This window comes from Microtus pennsylvanicus, chromosome 14, assembly GCF_037038515.1.
Source record: "Microtus pennsylvanicus isolate mMicPen1 chromosome 14, mMicPen1.hap1, whole genome shotgun sequence".
Lineage (NCBI taxonomy): Eukaryota > Metazoa > Chordata > Mammalia > Rodentia > Cricetidae > Microtus > Microtus pennsylvanicus.
The window spans coordinates 47,367,981-47,394,666 of NC_134592.1; the positions used below are offsets into that span (position 1 = coordinate 47,367,981).

The 26,686-nt window shown below is 35.3% G+C and overlaps 1 protein-coding gene across 5 annotated transcripts in view; it reads left to right on the forward strand.

Annotated features, from left to right (window-relative positions):
• The window catches only part of Mdga2 (MAM domain containing glycosylphosphatidylinositol anchor 2), a 716,330-nt gene that overhangs the window by 217,080 nt on the left and 472,564 nt on the right, over positions 1–26,686 (forward strand). The window contains exon 1 of one of the 5 annotated variants that reach the window (XM_075947277.1): positions 20,400–20,479. The exons of the other annotated variants lie outside the window; for them this stretch is intronic. Within the exon in view, the coding sequence (XP_075803392.1) occupies positions 20,467–20,479 (13 nt within the window). The 5' untranslated portion in view covers positions 20,400–20,466. Of the gene's footprint in view, positions 1–20,399; positions 20,480–26,686 lie in introns of those variants that run through there. 5 annotated transcript variants of the gene reach the window in all.

The following is a 26,686-nucleotide window of genomic DNA, read 5'->3' on the forward strand; positions in this document are numbered from 1 at the left end:
AGAGGGTGAAAGATGAGCACCATGAAAAAGACAAAGAGCATGAATGAAAGCAAAGGAAATACAGAAGACTTTTAACACCGTATCTGGGCTAGCCTGGCCGAAGTTGAACATAACTTCCCCAGTGAGGAAGAACTTGAACTAAATCTGCTCTCTCTGTGGTCATATTTACACATATTATGGATTTGTGAGTTTCTTGGTTTTATTTAACAATATGCTGTTCTTTTTTCTCTATTGAACTATTGAATGGGATTCAATATATGTTTATGATTCGTCTACATGATGGCCTCATGTAACATAGTGTTGTAAGGCCAACTGTTTGATATGTTTGTGGATATAATACATATTTTAGAGAGATGAATAATAATAGTGAACTTATTTAATATATTCCTTATTTTTTTGAGCTCACTTAACATGTTCTTTATAGGGTGAAATTTCTAACCTAGAAACAACAAATTTGAAATAGCTGGAGTCAAATGTAAACTTGATTCTGAAAATTAATCATTGCATCATCCAACCAGGATTTCCTTCTTTTGTGTTGAACTTCAGTAACACAGTACTGTAGGAGGAAATAGCTAGTTAAAACATAGAAAACAATTTTTAACCTGCAGTTAAATGTGGAGAACCTAGGAATGCATATATTCTTTTTTAAATGTTAGGAGACCTTAATGGTCCTGGCATGGCATTTTCCAGAAAAAAATATTGTTGCTTATTAGTAAAATCAGTCCACAAAATGTGATAAATGATTTGCTATTTTTTTGTATCCTGGTTCTGTGATCTATTATAAAGCCAAGAATCCCTTAGGAAAGTCACCCTGTGAATGGACCAACAAATTAAAAGATCTGATCTTAAAATGAAAAAAAAAATCTGGTAAGATCAATAAATGTACTTTAGTGAAATCAAGGAATAATTTATCTTTCTTAAAATTTTAGCACCAGCTTATTTCTTTCCTACGTTGCAGCTAATCCATAGATCCTGACTAACTGCATGATAAATTTTAATCTTGACAAGTGCAAGAGATAGATCTCTTAATGATGAGAAACACCCCTTTCACACAATCTGCACTGAATCAAATGTTTAGCAGAAGCCCAGGAAGCTTTCCCCTAACTCACTCCTCATTGACACTTTCTCAGACAGGAAGAATTGCTAGACAATTGAAACACATTCGCCATTGAGAAAGTGTCTGCCATCACTCTACATCCAAGTGAAGGAAACATGGCTTTGCCCTTTTGATCCTGTCTCTTGGCTGGAAAAAACAGCCAGGTACTCAGTTGCATATGGTTCTTCCTTCCTCTGAGAGTGCTGCAAAGGTAGACAAGGAAAGCAGAATGAGGAGGTGGTGTGTATTGGTGTGTGAACAAATAAGAAAATACCAGGTCGACTTGTCTTATAAGTTGCTTCATTATCCAGTTAGGGAGTAGATGTGTTTAGAACACAGGAACTACAGCGATGTCTAAAGCCATACGTGTATTATATACATTTTTCGTGTGCAGCTGTAATTAGAATAAAGTTTTATTAAATTATCTTATTCGCATAACTGCAAAGTTTATATTATCCAGTATATCAAGATATTAATGGCAATGAAATAGAATAATTATGACTATATCATTATAAATTTACTGGGTTTCTTCTTACTATTCTATATTTACCCTTCTTTCTTTAGTAAGAATGTTGAAGGATGAAATTGAGCTCAGCCAAAGCAAGACATTGCTATTATTGGGAGGCTGTATAAAGTCTATGACTTACTTCAGGGGAACCTGAAGTAAACACATGAATACCACAACAATCTGATAGGTGAGATTGCGGCGGAGTGACACAAGGAGGAAGCACGTGTCGTGGGATTCTCTTGCAGACAGGATGGTGTAAGACTGAGTGGCATTTCATCATGCCATTCAGAATGCGCCACAAATAAAATGTGTACCTTGCTTGGTCTTCAGAATTTCCAGCTAATATTTTTAAAGCACAATTCACCATCCTGGAACTGCAGGATGCAAAGTCAAGGACCAGTGGAGATGGACTACTCTAGTATTGAAAACATCGTACTTGCATGTCTTTCCTTACATCTGATAACCATCTGTCTCTGCCTTTCCATTCCATTATCACAGCTCACTCTTCCTTTCTGTTCCACAGACCCAATCATATTTATATATAATAGTTTATATTTATTGCCCCCATTTCTATTAGGTTAAAGCTTTTATATGGAGGAGTGTTTACTTATAGTTCCAGATAACACAATAAGACAATTTTTAAAAGAGATATGCAAAATTAATGGCAAGAAAACATTATATTCATGCTAACGACAGGGTGGCAATAGATAAACAATTTACTGGCTTTGGTAGAACTAGGAAACATTGTCAATGTAGAATTCAGCCAAATTCTTTGTTTTTCAAGCAGCCTTCAGCTTTGTTAATACTTGTTGTCATCAAACCTTTTTAAAATTTTTGTTGGAGAGAGTTTTTCTTTTTTTAAAGATTTATTTATTATGTATACAGGGTTCTACATGCATGTATGCATGCAGGCAAGAAGAGGGCACCATACCTCATTACAGATGGTTGTAAGTCACTATTGGGTTCTGGGTATTGAACTCAGGACCTATGGAAGAGCATCCAGTGTTCTTAACCACTGAGCCATCTCTCTAGTCCAGCAAAATTCTTAAAGTGTCACACAATTCAAATATTACCTAACATCCACCAACCGGAGTTGACTATTATTATTTCAGTGTTTTTCAATACAACCCACTTCCCCTGTGCTTAAAATTAGTAACAAAGCACATAGAGAAATCAAAAGCTTACTTTTCTTTGCCAATTTGTTTGTTGTGTATGCCCCTCCCCTTCTGCAAATATGGACTCTTAGTAACATAATTTAAAGCCCATGAATATGAAATGCCATACTTCAATCAACATAAATTGCTGAACAGCTAGGCAGTATCCTGTGTATGTATGTTTATGTCTATTTGAATTTTTTAAGAATTGCTTTCACCAAAGTATTAACTATTTTGCTGCAAAATGATTTTACTTTTTCTTTTATAAATGTAGGATCTGATAGTATAACAAAGCATTTTGTGTTTATTTTATTTCGTTATTCAAAGAACCACTGTAATTCTGCCAAAATACAATCTGTGAAAAAAAACTAAAGGCACATTTAGCGTAAAATATCACTCTTCAGAAATGTAAGAGTATATGAAAAAGGCACAGGATCCACTGGGAATGAAATTATGATGATCAAATTATGCATAACTTGATCTGTAAATAAATAAACTATTGACTATAATCTAAAGAAAAATCAATAACATGACTTCTTGCATACATAACAACCTGAAATAATAAATAAATGAGATAAAAGTAACAATTACTTCTTCAGTCAATATTTCATTAGTGAAATATAGAAAAACAGAGAGAAAACATATTATCTTTAGGTCATTGCTCTAATAATTGTCACAGAGCAGAACCTCTCGTGGAATTCAAATTAGTAAGCAACATTCAGTGTGCAAAACAAGAAACCTATTAAAATATTTAGTGCAGAGGAATGGGGAACTGGCCCAGTGCATAAAGTAGCTGCTCTGCATCTTTGAGGGCCTCCGTTCACATATTTAATCCTCGGAACACATATTTAATCATGGCATTTCTTCTGGATTATCTATTCAGACCCTCTTGCCTTGTAACTTCATTCGAGAAAAAAAGCCCGTGTGAGAACCTGAGAGAAAGGTGTTCAAATGTTGCCTTCCTTGACAGAGATTCTTCCCTAGAAGCAGAACTAAGCTCTCCTGCACCCAGATTTTTTTCCCAATGGGACCTGTGTCTAACAGCACAGCCTTGAGGAATTATATATAATATATATATATATATATGATTATTTATATATAATTTTAAACTGCATTTGTTGATGCAGCCTGTTTAGAGCAATAGAAATTAGATAACGCTAACTACAAGCAAAAGAAAGTTTGTGTTAGAGAATCTTGGTGTCCTAATAGTCTCAATTATAAACTTGACACAGCCCAGAAGCATCTGAGAATGAAGTCTCCATTGATGGCTTGCCAGGATAATATTGTTCTATGCTCTCTTGGATAGATTAGTGTTCCCCCATTTTTAATTGATACAAAAAGGCCCAGTCCATTGTGAGTGGTGCCATTCCTAGACAGATACTCACAAGGTATGTGAAAAAGCCTTGTGACAAGCTAACAAACAGCATCATACTTGGTTTGTTTCTCAAACTCCTTCAATTTCTGCCTTGGTTTCATTGAATAGAAGATCATTGCTTGTAAGTCAAAATAAACATTTCTGTTTCCCAATTTGCTTTGGTGATGTTGTTTGCCATAGCAGCAGAATGAGATTAGGGCACCTTGCAGAGCATGTTGAAACGGTGATCTTCAATATAGATCACAGTCATGAACCATAATCAGCACATGATGAGCAAATATAATCTATGCAGTAGTCTCAATGATGAATGACCTCATGTCATATCATGAAAAGATATTAGAGAAAACCAAACTAAAATATGCCCTTGAAGATATCGGGGCTGTGAGAGCCAAAGTTCTTTCACAGATTGGAGGAGTGGTTGGTGAAGTAAAACCTAAATTCAGTATGGGGTCCAGGAATGTATCATATAGTATTAAATGGCACTAGCAATAAATCTACTGAATTCAGTAAACAAAATAAAAAACAAAATCTATCATTTTTTTTAATTCGGTATGATAATGTAGTCAATTTGCTTAATTTATTTAATGGCTGATCTGTGGCTTTGTTATATTGTCAAGGGTGGAAGAGGTGGGAATTCTATACTCCCTTTTAACTCATTCTGAAACTGAAATTATTTTAACATTTTGGCTGCTGCTGCTACTAATTCTCTCTCTCTCTCTCTCTCTCTCTCTCTCCCTCTCTGTGTGTGTGTGTGTACTAAGATATTATTTTCTTGAATGAGATCTTTAGAATTATATATCAATGAGCAATATCTTCATACTCCTTAACATTGATGAAAAGAATACATTGTTTCCTTGTCCTGGAAGACTCTAGATACCGAGCCCTTTCTGTGAATGACCAGGTGTGTGTCTTCTTTGAGTTTTGTTTCTAGCCATTTTGTTGACGCCCTTTCTTCTAGTACTCAGAGTTATTTATTTAGAAAGAATTATTAGGGATCATGGTGATGTTTATCATCATTTTTGCCTTTGGGTGATTTTTTTTCTATGTCTATGTGCCTCTGAAGTTAAGCAAGTGTTTAGTTATCTGAATTCTAATTCCTATTTGACACATTTCATTGTATAGTACTGAAATTGATATCCTTGAATATGAAATTAATAATTTGAATGCCATCCATCATGCAGCCACTCCCAAGAAGGCATTAACATTGAACCATAATCTTCAAGGACAAAGAATTTTCACATTTAAAGAAATGCACAAGGGATGATAGGGGCTTATCAGATAAGCTAAATTTAAACTGCCGGATAATTTAAATGAGAAATTCTGTTTGAAGATCTATCGTGGGAACTGCTCCAATTCCCATATTACTTGACTGCTTCTCTGTGATTGCTCTGATTCTTTTCCTACTTCTGAAACTCTTAACTTTCTAAGCACAATCCATGATTCTTTCTTATTCCTAGTAATACAAGATGCTTTTTTTCACTGTTTCCTTCAACATTAACAAATGAAACAAAAAGGTGATTGATTATTGCTTGTTTTGAACAATTGGTAACTTGTTAATAAGAGTACAGTTGGAAAGACGAAGAAAATGTGTTAGTGAATCAAATCATGAGATTTTTCTCATGAAGATCATAATTGTAACAAAATCAGTTACTCAGGTGACAGAAGATTGGACCAGCATAGGATGCTTTATATAAGCATCTTCATTTCTACTCTTCAGCATCCATGCAAATTCAGAACTTCACTCTTTACTGAACTAATAGCTGGGATAGCTACAACTGTACCAAAAAGAAACATATTTCTTATGAGTTTCAGTGCTGAGAAAGTTCTGAAAGACTTGGGAAAAAGTGAGGGATCGTTAAAAGGATGTATTCAGGTGTCTTCCTTGACAACCATTTTTAATGGACACATCTTGAGAAAGTTGATAGTCATTCTGGACCCGAGATGAATTCTTTATTTCTAAGTAAATAAGAGTAAACAATACAAATAGTGTGGGGATTCTCAGAACAATACACTCCCGAAAGAATCTTTTTGTCTTACTGTGCTTAATCACTGTGAAATTCAGTAGGAAAAGTAAACCAAGCTCCACCATAGTTCTTTACTAGCTGTGTAAGTAATGATGATGGGAAGACATTAGAATATGAGCGGAGAATCTTACTTTTCAGCCTGTGCCTGATCACTGTGGAATAAAGGGTGTAATGAGAATGAACACAGAGTGAATTCAAACCGACAGTGGCAATCCCTGTGTGATCTTGGGAGTTTTGCCCAACAATTCTGAGCTCACCTCGGCTCTCACTGTCTAATAATTCACTGTGGTGATTAAATGTGATAAGTAATTAATAGAACATGTTGTTTACTCTCTTATACAAGATTACAGTTTGGACAAGTATTAGTTTTCTAAACTTCTATATAAGCACTGGGTACAGCTATCTCAATATAAAAAGGTGATAAATTGACTTACCAAAATTAATCCTATAGTGATTGAAACTATTTTTCTATTTTTTATACTGTTCTCTTATATTTTACCTACAGTTTATCAACACTAAGAGAAATATTTAATTTATGATACTCCAAATGTTGAAAAATTTATTATGTAGACATCAGCAGCTATGTTACAAGTTTGAGACCCATAATAATGAGAACGTAAGGAAAATATTGTATACGTGTTACATATATCTTATATATGATTCTATTATACATTATATAGATATGAACTTACAGAATCACAGAAACATTTTCTAAACATAAAATTCTAGAGCAGAGTATTTTATTTTGTGTGGTTAGTTAGGGTTGCTATTGCTGTGAAGAGATGAAATGACCAAAGCAAGTTCAGGAGAAAAAGGTTAATTTGGCCTACACATACACATAACTGTTTGTCATTGGAGGAAGACAGAATAGGAAATCAAACAGGGCAGGGACTGGGAGGCAGGAATTGATGCAAAGGCAATCCAGGAGTGCTGCTTATTGGTTTGCTTCTTATGTTTTACTCAGCCTGTTTTCTTATAGAACCCAGAGCCGCCAGCCCAGGGATGGCCTTACCCACCATGGACTGGATCCTCTCCCGCTGATTACCTGTTAAGAAAATAACCTACAGGCTTGCCTACAGTCAGACCCTATGGTGGTATATTCTCAATTGAGCATCCTCTATTTATGATGGCTGTAGCTTGTTTCATATTGACACAGAAGCCAACACAGGTGTGAAGGAGATGAACAATGATCACGTAGGATTAACCGCAGGCAAAATCTTCTACCTCCCAGTGTTTCATCTGGCATTCCATTGTAGTACTTATTCTAAACGTAGACTTTAACTCTGGGCTTATGGCTAGACCAAAACAACGGGGGCACGAATTGTGCCTTTCAAGTTGTGAAATTTGGAATACTGAGAAGGAAAAAATTTCTACACCATGAAAAACATCAGCCAAACAAATATTTTGTTTATTTTATTCTCCTTAAACTTGTTTTTACGTTATCTTTACAAAATAAATGTTTTGGGCTAGGAAAATAAGTAATGACCAAGGGATGACAAGCTGTGGGTGTATGTGTGTTTGTGTAGTACAAATTTTAGTATGAGAAACTGAAGATATTATGGGAGACAGAACTACAGATATGGAACACATTAGACAGAAGCCGGGAGTAGTAAATGGGGAAGGGAAGAAGCAACTGAAGGGCGAGGAGCCGAGAATGCTGTGGTGCAGGGACACAAATCTCTATAAACATGTCTAAAGATGACACAATGAAACCTAGTGTGTTGTATGTAAACCTCAAATCTTAATAATAACAAATAAATGAAAGAAAAATTCAGACCTAATACTTGAATGATGGAAATAGACCTAGTCAAGGTAAATGTTTTTTTTTTTTTATCCAAGATACCTCTTTACTTTAGGTTTGTGTTTACCTGCTCCTCCAAGTGTGTGTCCTGACAGTAGTTTCAGTTTAGGGAGATGTGATTATCCATATAATATATAATAGAATCATATGTAAGATATATGTAACATACGTATACAATATTTTCCTTACTTTCTCATTATTATGATTCTCAACCATGTAACATAGCTTCTGATGTTTACATAATACATTTTTCAACATTTGGAGTATCAGTTTTACTTTTGCTCCTGTGGAAGCTAGAAGAACAAATTATGAGTGGTCAGGAGACAGGAGATGTCTTGCCTTGTTAGTCAAAAATCTGAAGAAAAATGCACGCTTCCTTGACTAGATACTATAATTGGAAGGTCAACATCAGTACACCAGCTTTCATGCTTCATTCTTAACACATGAAGACCTTTCTCATACACACACAAACACACACACAGAGAAAGAGAGAGAGAGAGAGACAGAGACTTATGTTTAATCTACGGCTGTTATATAATCTTAAGACTGCCTTACTGTGGAAGAGAATCTAGAATTTATGAGTTTGGAGATAAAAGTCAGAAATTATTGGCCTGGCATTTAGTAACAGGAGAGAGAAGGTGAGTGTTCTCCAAAGTACTTGTGGATAACTTCAGTGTTTTTTTTTTCATAATTTTAGTAATTTGATGGTAGTTCTATGATTTCAGAGGATACTTTAAAACTTGTCAAAAGCTTTCTTACAGTAACCATGCCCATATGGTTTTCGCATACCTGCATTTTTGAAAACGTACAGAATGAATTGGTATACCAATAGAATGAGGGCATGATTTAACACAAAAACAAATTAAATTTTCTCAGTAAATCAGACACCCAGATATTTGAAGCAATGGGATAGGAAATTAACTTTAGACCACAGTGCCTCTTTATCCTCTTAATCAATAAAGGGCTTTAGACATCATGTTAGAGACTCTCTTAATATCTTTAATTTTTTTCTTCCTATCCTTACATCATTAGTTTGCCATGTCTGCTGGTATTCAAGTGCTTTATATGTAGGACTTGAAACTCCATTTTTTCACTTTATGCAGATCAGCTATTTCCTCTTTCTGTTAGTTTGTGTGGTCTTGTTTTCCATCTTGAAAAACTGAAAGCTACATAAACCATACTTGTGCTTTAGTTTGTTAGTTTGCTTGTTTTTTTTTTTTTTTTTTTTTTTTTTTGGCCTCTTGTTCAGGGTTACTAACGTTCATGAAATACAAGTCACTCTAGGTTAGTCGTGAAGGTCCCTGGATCATGTTGGTTGTTGCTTGTGTTGGTTGGTTCTCTGTTATGCTCTCCAGGGAATCTGGCTTCTGCCCCCAAGTTTGGAGGATGGTTCTTTCAGGAATTTTCTCGATCTCACTGACTCAACTGATTTTAAATGACTTGCATAAAGTAAGTTTTGGCCCTTCCTAGGCCCTTTGAAGAATAGATTTGAACATATCACAAGTGGAGCTTTGCTGAGATGTGAAAATGAACTTCTTCATCCCTCTTATGTTAACGTCACACAGCGAATAGGTGCTTGAATTACAGTAGCAATGACTGAAAGACCAGGCAGAACAGAATCTTAGATGTAATCTTTGCTTGTATAGGAAGAAATTGTTATTTGGTTCTAGTTTGATGTCTAGTCAGTTTGTCTTACTCTACTCTTGATTAGTTTATTCTTGAAATTGAAAAGCTTCCTTTGCATCTAAATTAATGTAAAACAAGAACCCAAAATATCTCCTCAAAGTATATGTTTATTCTTATTCCTGATAGAAGAAACAGAAAGGAGAATGTTATTTCTCCTTTAAAAACTGACTTTATCTCAGTTTTTCTGTCTTTATCATGTTTTCCTCCCATCAAGAGAAAATGAGAGTCTTCTCTCTCTGTGTGTGTGAAGTGTGTGTGTGTGTGTGTGTGTGTGTTTATGTGTGTGTGATATTAAAGGCTTTTTCATTTTGCAACTACATAGAACAGAGCCACAACTACATAGAACAGAGCCGAGATGGAAAAGGGTGTTCTGTAACATTCAGAGCCGTGCATACAATTTAACCACCTTGACAAATGTCTCTTTTCATCAGCTTAGACTTTTAATGTCTGTTTTTCATAGCACTGTTCAAGAAGTGACATTGTATATTTAGGTGAATCGTCTTTGTTTTTTGCCTCCATGTTGCCCTCTTTCCACCTCCATGTTCCCACTGCTCCCCTCCTAACTCACATGCCTTTTCTTTCTTTCCATTGTACTTTTTTATTCTCAGGGTTAATTTAAAGACCTTTTTTGCTAACTGAGTACCTAAATATTACTGAAATATTTAAATTTTGGATTCACAGTCGATCCTGACATACTTAAAATAGAACATCAGGAGTTATTTTAGACCCACTCTGTTTCTCTCCCTTCCCTTTGGAAGCCTTTATCATTCATCTTTGTCTTGTTACAAGAGCACATTACTATGACAGACTTATTTCTGAAGATTCCGTTGAATTGAAATGTCAGTTACCACATTCACTTTGCTTAAGTGAATTTCAACATAGCATCATGATTGTGAACATTGTATATTAAAGTGATTATACTGTATGTGTAAAAACTCTATTATAAAATTCATTAATTTACATGCCATTTAAAAATTAATAAAATGTCAGTGGTAGCACACACCTATAATCCCAGCACTCCGGAGGCAGAGGCAGAAGGATCTCTGTGACTTTGAGGCCAGCCTGGTCTACAAGAGCTAGTTCCAAGACTGGCTTCAAAGTTACAAAAAAACTCTGTCTTGGAAAACCTAAATAGATAGATAGATAGATTAGATAGATAGATAGATAGATAGATAGATAGATAGATAGATAGATAGATAGATAGATAGATGAAATGTATTGAGTTGTTAGTATGTATGTTTTCCATGAATGTATATGAACACAGGTGAATACTTTTATTACATCTTACCTTTATATTCATTTCCCTGATTCCTAAACTACTACTTGTGACATTTAAATAATAATAGTTATTAAGATTATCATACTTCATTGTTTTAAAAATAAAATTTTTAGTGCTGGAATTTTTTGCACCAGAAGTTTTACACACACACACACACACACACACACACACACACACACACACGCTGATGTTTTTAGTTTATCTTTCAATTTGTATTATCCATTTCTCCTTGAAGAGGATTCAAACTCTTATAAGTGTATCTTGCTCTACAGAAGTCAAACTCTTTCCATGAAAAGAGAAATAGATCTTCTGGCATTATAATCTTTATTCTCTTTTGGATTAACAAATCAGTTTAACTTATATAGCCAGTATGCTTTATGGACAACACAATAATTTTGTGAATATTCTGATTTAAGGTGTCCTTTATTTACATCCTTACAACATAAATGGTGCTAATGTCAAATTATACCATGAATATGTAATTAATGAGAACCTGTGTGAGGAATATTTAATTGAAGCTTTGATCTGTGGATACAAAAATATGAGTATACCTAACCAAGAGAATAGAATAGTCCTCTCTTTTCCTATATTGATCTATTTTTAGAAGTATTGAAGTTATTTGTTTGTTATAGTTAGTGTACAGAAAGTGTTTCCCTATGGCAATTTCATATAATCTTCTGTTTATTTGTTCTTCTTTCTCTCTACTTCTGTGGCCTTCTTCTCTTGTACATTGCACAAAAGCCATCCCTATCCCTATTTGTTTTACAGTGTATTCATTTATTGAACCTTTCTATCCTCTCCCAATGGCATTTTCTCTTGTTTTGTGAATTATATGCACACTCACAATTAGATCTATAAACAGTAATGAAAACTAAATTTCAGGATTCACATATAAAAGAAACATCCTACAGTATTTTATGAATTTAAAATTTAAATATCTATTATTTATAATGTACTAATGCATGGTGTTTTATAAAGTAGTCCAAATAGTCTAAGACAAAATAAAAAATAAAAAAATAAAAAAAAAAACATTGGTACCTGCATTGGGATGTTTCTTTAAGAAAATTCTGAAAAATTTAAAAGTAGTTTCAAAATTGGAAATGACAGAACAGGGAAGATTTATTGGTATATGGTATAAGAAAGATTTGCATTTCTGTGAACAGACCACTAAAAGGGGTTCTAGAATGAGTCAGAGACAAAAAAAAAAGTTGTGGAGAGAAGCTCAGCTGTTTCCGAGAAAATGTGCATCATCTGGATCTGGACATAGGAGAAACATGGACAATACTAACCCAACTGACCTAGACGGAAGTGAAGAGCATGTTGTGAAAACAGTGGGGGAAAGGACATGGAATTAAAAAAAAACATAAGAGCTTAGAAGGTGATTCATATGGCCTTGTGCTTTATAGAAAGTAGGACTTGTGATACATGAATGGGTTACCTAGATAAAGAAATATCTACAAAAGTGATTAAAAATATAGTTTGCCTATTCCAAAATGTTTGCCTGTAAACATGTGGAAAATTAAATTGAAGATGGACATTTTTAATCAAATAAGAAGTAGGATTTTACTATTTGCAAATTTAGTAACTTACTAATGTTCATAAGAGCAAGAAATTAGGCTTGATACGGGTGTGGCTAAATAATGAAAATGTATAAAGCCTGAAGTGGGTTTTACAGAATGATTTTAACTTTCATGTCACTGCATTCCTATGCAGTGTTTCTTGTCTTCCTCATATTGTTAGACCCATGTGAGGCACATGGTTTGGAGCATCCCTGAAGATATCTGACATTGTGAACCTTGCATGATGCCACTATTATGATGTGCACAATTTTTGCTCTGTGAGAATATGGCATGGGGTGGAAACTACAATTTGAAAATTAATTTTTAAAATTATAATAAATTTATTTCAAAATAAATAAAGCAAACAAAAACTTGTGCAATTATTATGGAAAAGTGACTATAAATAAATTGGCATGCTGAATAATCTTAATCTAATACCAAAGAATTGAAGCACCTTTCTTGTTCCCATTGCCAGAGTCTGGATAAAGTCCCCTGAAGCACTTCACGGATCTTGTTCATTTACATGATGCTAAAAGACCATGAATGAGGATTTTTAACCATATTAATTAATAGGGTAGCATTTATTCCAAATTAATTCTGGGATTATAGCCTCCAGAAAAGTGATGATATTTATTATTATTTTTTTTTTATTGAAAAAAATTTCTGACTCCTCCCAGCCTCCCATTTTCCTCCCTCTCCTCCCGCCCCTCTCCCCCTACCCCCACTCCTCTCTGCCTCCCTCTCCAGTCCACAGAGCAGTCAGGGTTCCCTGCCCTGAGGAAAGTCCAAGATCCTTCCCCCTCCATCCAGGTCTAGGAAGGTGAACATCCAAACTGGCTAGGCTCCCACAAAGCCAGAACATGAAGTAGTAACAAAACCCCATGCCATTGTCCTTGGCTTCTCATCAGCCCTCATTGTCTGCCATGTTCAGAGAGTCCGGTTTTATCCCATGCTTTTTCAGTCACAGTCCAGCTGGCCTTGGTGAGCTCCCAATAGATCAGCTCCACTGTCTCAGTGGGTGGTTGCACCTCTCGTGGTCCTGACTTCCATGCTCATTCTGCTCGTCATTTGGACTTTGGAAGCTTAGTCCGATGCTCCAGTGTGGGTCTCTGTCTCTACCTCCATCCATGGCTAGATGAAGGTTCTATGGTGATATGCAAGATATTCATCAGTATGGCTATAGGATAGGGTCATTTCGGGTTCCCTATCCTCAGCTGCCCAAGGAACTAACTGGGGACATTGCCCTGGGCACCTGGGAGCCACTCTAGGTTCAAGTCTCTTACCAACCCTAAGGTGGTTCCCTTAATTAAGTTATGTGATTCCCTGCTAACCTGGAAACAACCTAGATGTCCTTCAATGGAAGAATGGATGAAGAAAGTGTGGAATATATACACATTAGAGTACTATTCTGCCATAAAAAACAATGACTTCTTGAATTTTGCATGCAAATGGATGGAAATAGAAAACACTATCCTGAGTGAGGTAACCCAGACCCAAAAAGAGGATCATGGGATGTACTCACTCATAATTGGTTTCTAGCCATAAATAAAGGTCACTGAGTCTATAATTTGTATTCCTAAAGAAGCTAAATAAGAAGGTGAACCCAAAGCAAAACATATAGTTATTATCCCTGCTATGGGAAATAGACAAGATTGCTGGGCAAAAAATTGGGATCTTGGGGGTGGGGTGGGATGAGGGTAAGGGGAGAAGAGGAGAGAAAAGTGAGGAGGGGAAGATGGGGGGAACTTGTGGAAACGGGATGATTGGGGATAAAACAAGTGATGATTTTTATTGGCATGAAATCACCCATTCTATAACATAGTTATGTGCCTGAGTGCAATACACTACAATGCCTACAAAAATTCTTATCACATTAACAGGCTAAGGACTTCTAAAATAAAATAGAAGTTTTCCAGAATTAAAATATATAATGAGTTTTAAAACAAAATATCTAATCTTCTTTAGTATGCTAACTTTGAGCTTTTATGGTACAGATATATAATTATTTATGCTGTATATATAAAATATATTTTAAAGACACTATGATGAGGAGGAGGCTCAGTTGATATAGTGTTTGCCATGCAAATATAAAGACTGATCTCAGTTTGAAAAAGCTAGAGGCAGCAGTGTGGATCTGGAAGATTATCACTCAGAAAGTGAAGCAAGAGAATTCCTTGGGCTTATTTGTTGGTCAGTATAGCTGAAATTTCAGCTCTAGTTTCAGCAAGTGACCATCTTTCTAAAAATAATGTGGAGAGCTGTTGAGAAAGACACCTGACATTGATATCTGTCCCCCAAATGGAAACATATGTACAGACAAAAGTGCAGTAACAAATATATTAATATTATAGAACATATGCCTACCCTAACTTTTTATTATTGTGAGATAAAGATAGGTCATTCACCTTGTCGTTTAGAAAGTACAATGTTTGGTCTCTGTTTCTTTGTTGCATGCTTATAGCCATAAATGTGTATATTAAAAGATTTATTCTTGTGCTAATTTATCTGTATTTGTCTCTAGTTTGATTTCCTCAATAGATATGTCAGAATAGCAGCATTAGTTTATTAGTTTTGAATGAACTAGATGCATCAAGTAAGCCATCCTGATGGAAAATACTCCAATTTATATGTAAATATATGCAACTATTAATATCCTTAACCAAAGATTCTTTCAAAAAATTGCTTCTTCCTTTTTGTGTTTTATTTGCAATGGAATTAAACTTGAATCTTTGCTGTGTTATTAAAGAGGTAAATTACATCAATTTTATGATTATTCTTTTGACTTACTTTTATGTCTTTTAAATACCTATTTTGCTGCATCTAAATTTTCTTTTGATCTTGGTTCCATGGTGTGAATTCAAATCAGTTCAGAATTTCATAAATCTTAATGATGTCCCAATGTTCAATGTGGTGCTCATACACAAAATGAAACCTGAATCAATAGTAATATTTTGAAAACTCCAACCTTAGTGGATTTTACATTCATAGATACAAGTATATATGTACCGTATATGCAATCATATTTGTAGAACTCTGGCAACAATGTGGTTTTCTAGTTTTTACTTGAATTAATGAGTTAATAAATCTGGTCCAATTTTCATTGCCTTTTGCATGTGTTATTACATGTGTGCATAGATAATCCACAAACACACAAACTTATTTATCAAGAAATTTATTTCTAGATACTGATCTATAGTATAACAATGGAAATTAATAAAAAAGACAGCTAACATTGGTATATAGCCTTATTATTATACTAGAAAGTAATAATATATTTACAAACTCTATGTCATAAATCTGATGACTAGCAAATTAAGTGATAGTTCTGAAATGCAGTGTTGGAAAGGTTCAGTTATAAGATCAATTATGCCACATGAAGAGATTGGCACTCAATTATAGCAAGGTAATCTTTGTTTCTAGCTGTGATGGAAGCTACAGTGGTCCTAAGACTGCAGAGGATTTACATCTGTATAATCAGCTGACTACAACTCTGAGACTATCATGTCCTGTCAAAGCAGGTTTCTCCTCACTACTCTAGGCCACTGCCCCCTCCTGTCTATTTCCACCGTGCCATTTTATTTGTCCATTCTCTCACAAACATTAAGATATGGTCTTGATCTTTTATGTATTCAGCCTTATAGTTTATGAATTTGAGAGCTAGAGAGCCTGGATTGCAACCTCTTATTTCCTCATTTTTTGGAAAATAGATTCTTCTTTCATACAATATATGCCCCCCACAGTTTCACCTCTCTCCACTTTCTACTCTCCCAAATCTACTCCTCTCCCTTTATTTATCTTCAGAAAAGAGCAGGCCTCTGAGGCAACAACCAAAGATGACAAAATGAGATGCTAGAAGTCATTGCAAAAGCCCTTCTGTCAATGCTGGACCAAGCAATCCAAATGGAAGGAAAAGCAGAATGTAGTACTTAGGCATTGTGTTAAAGTGAAGACTGAGGTCAAGTATGACCTGTGTTCTTGAATCATTATGCATCTCTAATCACAGATGCTTTAGTCAGATTTCTTCCTACACTACTTTAATATAATTTTGAGAATTACATTTATTTGCATTCAGAAAATATGTGTTTAGTTTAGTTAAGCATTGATAAACTGATGAATAATTTTGCCTTCTCAATTAAAAAAAATTCTGACCACTGCTTATAATGAATATGGTATATAAAAACATAGTTCATCTTTCTGTTTTGCAGATACATTTTTGAAGGTCTATTACAGTATTTACTTTAGGAAGCTTGTTAATTTTACATTGAGGCCCTTCAATTTTGTTGAAGTGATAATTTTCAAGTCCTAGTCTCAGAAGCTTTGAGAATATTGAAAACACCTTCCTAATTCTTTTATTTAATTTTCCCATGTCATTTCTGTTTTTCACATTGCTGTTCTTTTTAAAACAGAGAAATTATTTCCCTGTTGAGAAATTCAAACAATAAATGTAATGTATGCTACAGCAAAAATTAGTAATGATTATTTAAACTCTATTTTGTTAAAATTTAGGTTTCCAATCTTGGAAATTTCACTGACCCCAAGTTGTTAATTAATCCAAACAAACCCAAAGAATTTCTGAATGCTCTTTCCTTGATGTCAAATGTTTACCCTCACTTAAGCATTTTGTAGCTGAGTTAAAAAAAACTTTTGGTATTTAATAAGTGTTTAATTTTCTGGCTTTTAAAAATAGTCATTTCTAAAAACTTAATTAGTCTCAGATGCTTAGCTAGACATATGGAAAATAGTTCACGACCTTAAAAGACTTTTATATAATATTTTCTCGACAGAAAAAAATGTTTCTGAGTAAAATCAAATATTTTTTATGAGATGCTGGTTGTTTTTCTCACATTAATGAATTTCTGATGTATGTAATATATTCAGAAAAGCATTGATTAAAGAAATTGAGTTTTGATTAGGATGAATGTAAAGATATATAACCAAAGACCTTTTCCTCTTTGAAATTATATGAACAATATGTGTCTAATGCATGTATACAAATAGCATTTGTAATCTTCAGGGCTTCTTTCCTGGGAGAATGTGGGAGGTGATTTGGTGGCAATGGGATGTTCTAGACACTTCTTTCATTTCATCCTGCCTCCTCTTCTAGACCAGTACCAAGATAGTTATGTAGGAACTGGAGAGATTGTTCAGTGGTTGAGAGATGTTGCTGCTCTTTAAAAGAACAACAGTTGCACCATTGCCAAGGAATTTAAAACCTACTGTTTTTCATTTCAGATGAGAAAACTCCATTTCCTAGACTCTGCGGGTATGGTATTCACTTGATGCACATACAGACAAGCAAACACGCACTCAACACACTCAAAGTCAGTTTCTGCACATAGCTCACAAACCTAAGTAAACATCAAAGAGATCATATGGTTTCCTACTCCAAACATTCTAGACTAGTTCTGTAGAATGTTCCAACCCAAGGAAATGGGAAAGGCGGCATATTAAGATCTAAAAGTACCATTCTAGGGGGCCTCATTCTACTAATAATTGTTCCATATTTCTGAGATCTCCTCCACTGGAAACAGAACTCAGAATATGAGTCTGACTTTCTCATCTAGGTGCCATCTACTTGTTTGATGTGGTCTACAGAGGGTCTGCTGTGCCATAAAGACATTACTCTTCTTAGCAATCTAAAGTGCACCCTCCATTCAGATTAGAAGCAAGTATGACAATGTTAATTTACCACACTGTTACTATATTGTGTATTTGGGGTGATATAGTTAGTAACAACTTATCATAATGTAAGAAATTTTCATTATTTTTGTGACTCCATTATTTTAAAGGCTTCATCACTTTCTGAGACTAATACCAGGTTAAAATCTTTGCTTATTCAAAATAATTCCAAAGTTTTCTTCCAAACTGATCCCATTTTTCTATCCTGCCAGTCTTTGGAGACTCTGTTCTTACCACTGTAAATCCTTGCAACTTAGCATCTACTCTAGCGTTGCTCCAAAAACTATCTTGTGTTAGGGCTATAAACACAGATCCTCTGCCTAAAGAAATATGGAGAAATCAATGTTCCTGTAGTCTTACGTAGGCTTTGAAAGTTTTACTTTGCAAGATAATATTCCTCACACTGGAAACTATTAGAAAGCTAAACCCAAAGTAATCTTTGATGGTCTCAACTGTTTGCCTTTTTCCAATTGTCAACTCTAAAAGTGCTGTTCCCAATGTGGAGCCATGCATGAACATAGAAAATGTTTGGAAAGATTCTTTGTAAAGGTGAATCTTTTGATTGAATTTAAGATTGCCTCATGTGTCATTTATACTCTGTTAGTTCAAGCTCTTTAAATCTTCCCTGTATTGTCTTCATGCTCCATGCACACAGAAGATTATGCATAATTATGTGACAAAAGGCACAGATTCTAAAAATAGAGCAGACAACTGTCAAAGTGATTTTGCTTTTCATAATTCAAGAAAGGTATTAGGAAGACTTTGAAATTGGACAGACTATTGCACCTGCCAAGTCGAGTACATAGCTGTTGCAGTAGGTTGATAGTTTCATTTCTTCTGGCATCAAAAGTAGGAGCAGTGTTTAATATTCCCACTCCCCTTATCTTCAAGAAACATGCAGATCATAAAAGACATGGCAGAAAGGGGAAATAAATGATTAATTCTCAGACATTTTAAAAACAACATACAACCATCTTTTTCATGGTTGAAGACTTTGTGGAACTCACAGATATGACAGAATATTACACTCTGGCAGTAATACATCAGAGTTTATGTTAATCACAAAAGATCCAAGTGCAAAAACATGAAGTGAGAAGAGACTTTATGTTTTACTTAGAACTAGAATTAATAAATGGAAGGTAAAGGGCATATCATACTTCTAAGATTTAAAGACATTTTAATTACTTTGCTGCTTTGATAAATCTGCATTTGAAGTATACTTGTTATTAATAATTTGGTATAAACAAAATATATGTATAAGTTAGAGAAGATGTGCAAAATAAAATGCTTCAGGAAGTATTGTTTTAAGGATGCCACTTAGCTAATTTTTGCTACACACATAATATTTTTTTCTATACTAACGTTTACATATACTGAAAGATTTTGAAAAATCTTTGATTTGTTTTGTTGTTTGAGACAGAATCTTACTATACAGGCTGTCCTTTGACTTTCTATGCAGCTGAGGTTGGACTTGAACTCTTGTTCTTCATGTTATATTTCACCTGTGGGAGACTGCAGGCCTGCTGTAGCATGAAGGACAAAAGGTTATTTTTAATTTTTATCTAAAGTGGGCTGCAGTTTTTCATCATTGTTGTCCTGGGTAAAAATATATTATTTTATGATAAAGTGAAACAATATAATATTTGTTTTATGGGTAAGTAAAGACATTTAAATTCTTTAAAATTTATGTGTCATAATCACTTCATCAAAATATGTGAGGGATACAAATGAACCAGAAGCTCTGTAGTAATTGTATAAAACAATATAAAAATAGTTTTTAGAGAGAAAAACAAGTGTCTTCACACAACACTCTTTATTGCTAAGACGTCTAAAAGAGAACAGAGGAGGGAGGGGAGTTTGGATGAGCAAATGGAGAGTAAAATGTGATCAGGATATAAAAATAATTAATTAAAAGAGAAAACACATGGACTTTGTATAAAGTTTGTATAACATAGTAGCCTTCAAAATGAGAATCCACTGAACTAGGAAGCCTGTGTATTTTTTTTTCATACACATATGCATGTAGGTAGGCTCATGTGTATATGTGTATGTGTATACATCTGTGTTTATGTAGCATACATGTTTGTATAAACACACTTGCAGGTATGCAGAGGCTAGAAATCCATCTCATCATGTATCTTCCCCTATATTTTTTCACCTTATTTTTGAGGTAGAGTCTCCCTCTGAAACTGGAGCTGAGAGATTTGACCAGACTAGCCTCCTTGGAGAATGCCATAATCTGTCCCTTCCCACCGCTAGCCAGCTCTATGGATACAAATGAGGGCTGCAGTGCTAAGCTTTCTACATGGGCTCTGATGGTAAATACCAGGTTCTAAAGTTGCCTGTTTAAGAACTTTAACCACAAAGTCATCTCCTTAGCCCCAACCTTTTACTCTTTGTACTAGCTTCACGGAAGAATGGATGGCTATGCAAATGTGTGATTGGACAACATCAGTGTGAAGTAATAATAAATGGGGAAAACATAGAAAGCCCTGTGTGTTCAGAGTCACATACTATGTGCCCTGGTGTCATAGCAAACACATTTCTTTCTTTGGGTACTGTGTGTGCTTTTGATCAAAGTTCCAGAGTGCTCTTCTGGTCAGTTGCAGGAGAGAAGAGTGTGGGAGGTCACGTGCTTCAGCTGTCAAATTTAGAGTTAGCATGTCCTGAAACTAATTATTTTAAGATGCAAAATGTCTCAAATTCGAACTTAATTTAGGTTGCCCAGAAAAGTTTTGACAGAGTGATGGGCACTGGGCTTTGAAGACAAATGACACACAGACATTTCTAGTAGATGCTAGTGCCTGCAATCAGATGGAAGGCCTGAGAGATAAAGGAAAGCCTAACCCTGAACCATGCCTTGTTGTGGCTCGGGCACAAAATGTGTGGCTGAAATTATCAACTGGTGATTCTCAAAGGGGACAAGCATAGTCCTTAAAATAATCTAATTTCTCCCCACACTTTAAAGAGTTGTCTTTTTCTTTCTTGTTATGTACAGCTGAATGATAACAATTTGATTTGCAATTTCATGAAGAGTGAAGGCATGTTTTTTTCTTTGTTGGTGGTGGCAGTAATCGTGTGGGAAAAATAAAATGAAAACAAGAAATACTGTTTGAAAACTATGCAACCATTAGAATAGTACGGGGAAGGAAGGAGTGGGGCCGGGTCAGTAGCAATAGAAATGAGAAGCTGCAGTTGAAGTTGTCGGTCAGGTGTCTTCTGCTGATGAATTGATAAAAGTAAGGGAGGGGAAAGACAGCAATACTGGCCATGAATATATTCATCTCCCCTAAGACACAGGACAGAAAAGAGAAAAACCTAAAAGACAGAACGATAAGGACAATAAACATAATGTACAGAGCAGCATTCAGATGTTATAATACAAATCAAAAATGTTTTCAGGAAGAATGTCAAAAATGGCAAACATCATAATATAGGTAAGAAAGGGAATGTTCTACAGATCTAGGAGACAAATAGTTGCAAAGACTTGACATAAGCAGTGGGGAAGTATGAGAATAGGTTTACAGTAAATGGTAGAAATGGAAGGCAATGACTGGGCAGGAACCTTCATAAGATACAAATGAAAGAGTAATCATACGATGTTTACTTTTCAATAATGGTTTCCTTATTGCTGTCTATATGAAACCTAAACAAGAAGGATAATGTTTCCTTAGTAAACAGGAAGTATAATATAAGCCCCTTCCAAAACCCTAGAATTGACAGAGACATGTCGTTGCCTGGACAGTCACCCAAAGTTTTTCTGTACCGTTGGGCATCCATCTTCAGCCTACAGGCCCATAGTATCTGGCAGACTTTTCCATGAAGCAGGAAATTTCAAAGACAGGTCTGCCTATGTTGGCAGCTTGTTAGTCACTTTCTTCTGTGTCCTGCAGAATATCTAGCAGACTCTTTCATGAAGCAGGAACCCTGAAGGATCATCTCACCTTTAGGCACATTCAGCAGTCATTTCTCTGTGGGTCCTGAATGTCTGTCTAGTTAGGCAGTCCAGGAAAGAGCAGTTTCTTGCCCAATTGGCTAACCAACTCTATAAGGAACCTCTTCTATGACCATCATTGTCTTGAAGTAGATTGGTGCTGCCAGGAGCAGATGTGTCTCATTGTCATGAAAAGTCAAAAGTTGTTAAATCATTTTACATGCCATATTCTAAAGGTCTCTGAAAGACTTGAGGAATACCTATCTAACTGAAATATATCTCTATACATCTAGAAAATCTAACTAACATGATTGCAAGCTTGACTACAATAGATGAGTATCTATTAACTTATATTTCTTAGTTATACATTACATTTTTAATTGAACAACACAAACACAATATCTTCATCAAGGACAGAAATATCCAAATAGGCTAACATAATTGACATTAAATTTTTGTCAATAAACCAAAATCTATACCAAAGCAAATTATTCATTTCTATAGCAAGTTTCTCTGATAGTTTCAGACCACTATGAGAGCAAATATATTGAAGAATTTTTTTTCTTTTGACATGGACATTCAGGGACAATTGTATAAATTAAGGGAATGAGGCTGAAAAATAGCTAGATGAAGTCTGACCTGGGCTGTAGAATAAGATCAAGGTTAATTAAGGACTCTTAGTGAAGCTTTGTCCCTGTATAACAAGAACAAGAGATCTGGGGATATGAGTCATGGGTAGAATGTCTGCTTAGCATGTATAAAGACTTAGGATCAGCCTAAAGCACTTGTCACAAGGAAATAAATGAATCAATTGGCAACAAGGTTGTGAAGAAATTAGAAAACATATTATCAAGCTGTTTATTTCAGTATGTGGTTTTTCTAAATAACAAATAGATAGCTTTAAGTGTTCTTTATTTAGAAATATTTTTATGTATATATGCTTATTCTGTCAACAAGACTATTTTTACCATGGCATCATGAATTCAAACTAGAAGAAAATTGTCAGAAAAGGGAAGTAAGTCAAAGGCACATGCTATTATTGTACTATGGGTTGGCCATTTAGCTGCCATGGCTTAATTATATATTCTTGGTACCACACAAAGGGACTTGGATGGTAACCAGACCCACCTCCTCATGAATACCTTGTCTGACCACATCAGCTGACCTATACATAGTGACTTTTCTTTCCTCTGCTATCCTAAAACCTACTTTTATAGCCTATATTTTGTCACTACTATGTATAGACACACAACTTTACCTTTTCTTTTATAAACACTGTACTTTCTACTGAACCTTTTATAAACTTGTTGTGGAAGTAATACACCATTTACTGAGCATGCAGGACATGCTGGGCACTTCACTACACGCTTGCACACTTTATTGAATGTAGTACCGATTAGTGTGTTATATGAGTTCCGTGGAACAGAAAAGCATTTTCCCAAAGCTAGACAACCCAATCTAGTCTGTAATGGTATGCAAAGTGGATTTAGAGTCTGGTTTAATCATGATAGGGTTTCCTGAAGCCTCCCAACAGACGGCATTAAATCTACCTTTAAGATAATGGAGAAGTAGCTTCTAGAGAACACAGGGATGGAAATGGATCTGTGATTCCCTGTTTTCTTCCAGTTCTACAAGTAGTAAGAAAGTATTCATGCTAACTTATGTGAATAGGAATGTTAACTGATCTTTGCATTCAATTTCGCATGTGTCCACCCCTTTGGAAATTCAGTAGCATCTCTCAAGGGATCAAGAAAGGTAGAGCAGGTGTAATTGGATATTTGCCTAGGTAAACTGCATTTTCAGATTGGTTATACTGATCTAATGCTGCAAGATTTATATGACGGTGTCTCTGACTGGTAAATATTTGAAGTCTAGACATTTGGAGAAGGCTTTGAGATATATGCTTAGTTTCTCCGTTATTTTCTAATTCAACAAGCTTTGGTGCTGGCTAAGGCTCTAACAACAAGTGCTACAGCTCTTCATTCAATCCATGGTGGACCCATTGCCTTTGTTTTTTAAAAAGCAAATATGTGGTTTCTATATTTATGGATTGTTCAGTAGTTCAAATCAATTTGAAATGTGTTCTGAAAAGAGTCAGATACTTAAAAACTATATTCCATTTTGTTATAGATAATTTGCCTGTGATGTTATTTATTTCTATGAAGGTAAAATTGACAACTATAAATTTTACTTTTCAGAAAGGCCAATGGGGGTGGAATACTCAGCAATTTCGTTTTTTAAGAGCATGAATAAACACACTTAAGCTTTCATACTTTCCCTGAGTCACTAACGAACATAAATTTTCAGTGATTAACTCTACAATATTTAGCAGCAAGTGTCTCTTTTCTAAAAAAAAAAAAAACCCTCACTTCTGCAAAGCACTGAGATTATCTGGGTCACAGACACTTTTCCCTATGTCATGTACAGCAAGCCACAGAATCCCAGTATTGTAATCCAGACAAAAACTTCAGGACCATTTGGATGCTGTTGCATGCTGAATGTTTGTTGATTATGAATGTCACATTCATGTTAAAAGAAACAGTTATTTATCAACAGTATTTTATTTTGTAACTGAAAATATGTTTATAAATTATTTTTAAATCAGATATGTAGAACAAAAATATCGCAAATTTAAAGTGAAAATTTGAAATATCTAAATAAGAGTTTCGTTTATATGTTTGTGTTTCTGTATGTGTGTGCATTTTCATGTATCTGTGTGCTGTATCTGTGTGGACATGTGTATGTCACGTAGACATGCATATGCATATTGAGGTAGTTCATATGTAGGAATATGCACATCTGCATAGAGAACACAGGGTTTTGCCAAGTGTTTCCTCCAGTTCTCTGCATCTTAGCGCTTAAGACAGTGTCTCTCTCTGAACCTGGATGGAGATAGCTGATGAGATTAAGATGATCGACCTGAAAACTCCAGGGTCTTCACTCTGCCACCCCAACACCAGCAATATAACAATGACCTAACTCACTTGATTTTTACATGGGTTCTGGAGATTGAATGAGGTCCCTATGCTTGTATGTCAGCAGACTCAATGACTAAACTACCTTCCCAGCCAACAAATATTCTTTAGAGGCAAACGTTAATGATACAGCATGCTCATTGATTCTTAGCCATGTTTTTGAAATGGATTATTGGATTGCACAGCTAAAGGTATTCTTATAGGCATCATTCTGACTATTGAGTTTTGAGAAAAAGATTTTTTTTCACAGGTAGCTATTTATATTTACGAGTACAATTCTATAAAACATATCTTCTCTGGTTAACAGAAATTCAGAGCTGTAACCAACATTTTAACTTTTAAGAAATTAGAGGAGTAACTTCTGGTCACAATTTGTTCTCAGAAGTACTAGACTGAACTAACATCTCCCTCCAGAATTCCGTTTCCTGATGAAGAAATAAGAGTGCAGACTCCCCCAGATTCACATTATTTCCATACCTCAGGCATCTCATCCCCGAGCGTGATCTTTATGTCCACTCAGACGTGTGTGCCTTCTTGCTTGATTTCAGAAACCTGACTCATCTGACAGTTTGATAATATTATTGTGGCTGTTTAACATCATGAGTATTCTGCAGGACTGGAAAGATGGGTCAGCAGTTATAAGGAGTACTACATGTATTTCTGCATGGCGGGAAAGATGGGCCAGCACTTATAAGGAGTACTACTTTTGCAGAGGGCCCAAGTTTTGTTTCCCACTTCCAATTCCAATGACTCACAACCCAGTCACCTGTAACTCCTGTTCCAGGGTTCAGACCTTTCCAGGCAGATGATCTCATGAAATATATACCCACATGTAGACCTCCACACAAACCCATAATAAAAATAAAATAAAACCTACAATTTGATGATAAACTCAAGTAGAAATAATTAGTAAAGTCATGGGATTGTGTGTGCAAATTGCCCAGGTTTGTCAATATGTGAAGCTTAGATCAGTATTTACTTTTATAAGTTCACCAGAAGGATGAATCAGCACTGACTCTGATGGGAGGTGGAGTCACAGTGCAATACACATAGCCCCAACTTCTGCTCCAGAGCAATGGCAGAAAAACTCTTTTCCTGGCCCTTTACCTCATAGTTCCAGAGGCATGATGGGGCATGTGCATCTCAGCAAGGGCTGCCTGAATCTTAGCTTTACTGTTGGCCTGATAAATTGTAATAAACATCTGTATTTCTTTTGTTGATCATTATATATTCCACTTAAAGATATTTCTTGAAAAAAAAATACTTTTGAAGAAATTTGGCCAGTAGTCAAGGTCCCAACAGCATTTAATCCCTACTGCAGCAAGCACTTAGAGAGTCTGTCTGTAACATCAGCAAATTTTAGGGCCTACAGCATGCCCGAAACCTCCCAATGAAACAGAAACTGAAACAATGCAGTGCTGAGTGATTTACCTTGTCAAATCATAGACGCTAATGATGATCGAAGCATCACTTGTTGAGAGGCTACAGACTTCATCAATTGTATCTTTTCTTAATCAACTTCAACTAATGTATGTATTTATTTGTCTATTCATCCATTAGTTTAATGTGTGTGTGTGTGTGTGTGTGTGTGTGTGTGTGTGTGTTATTACATGGAG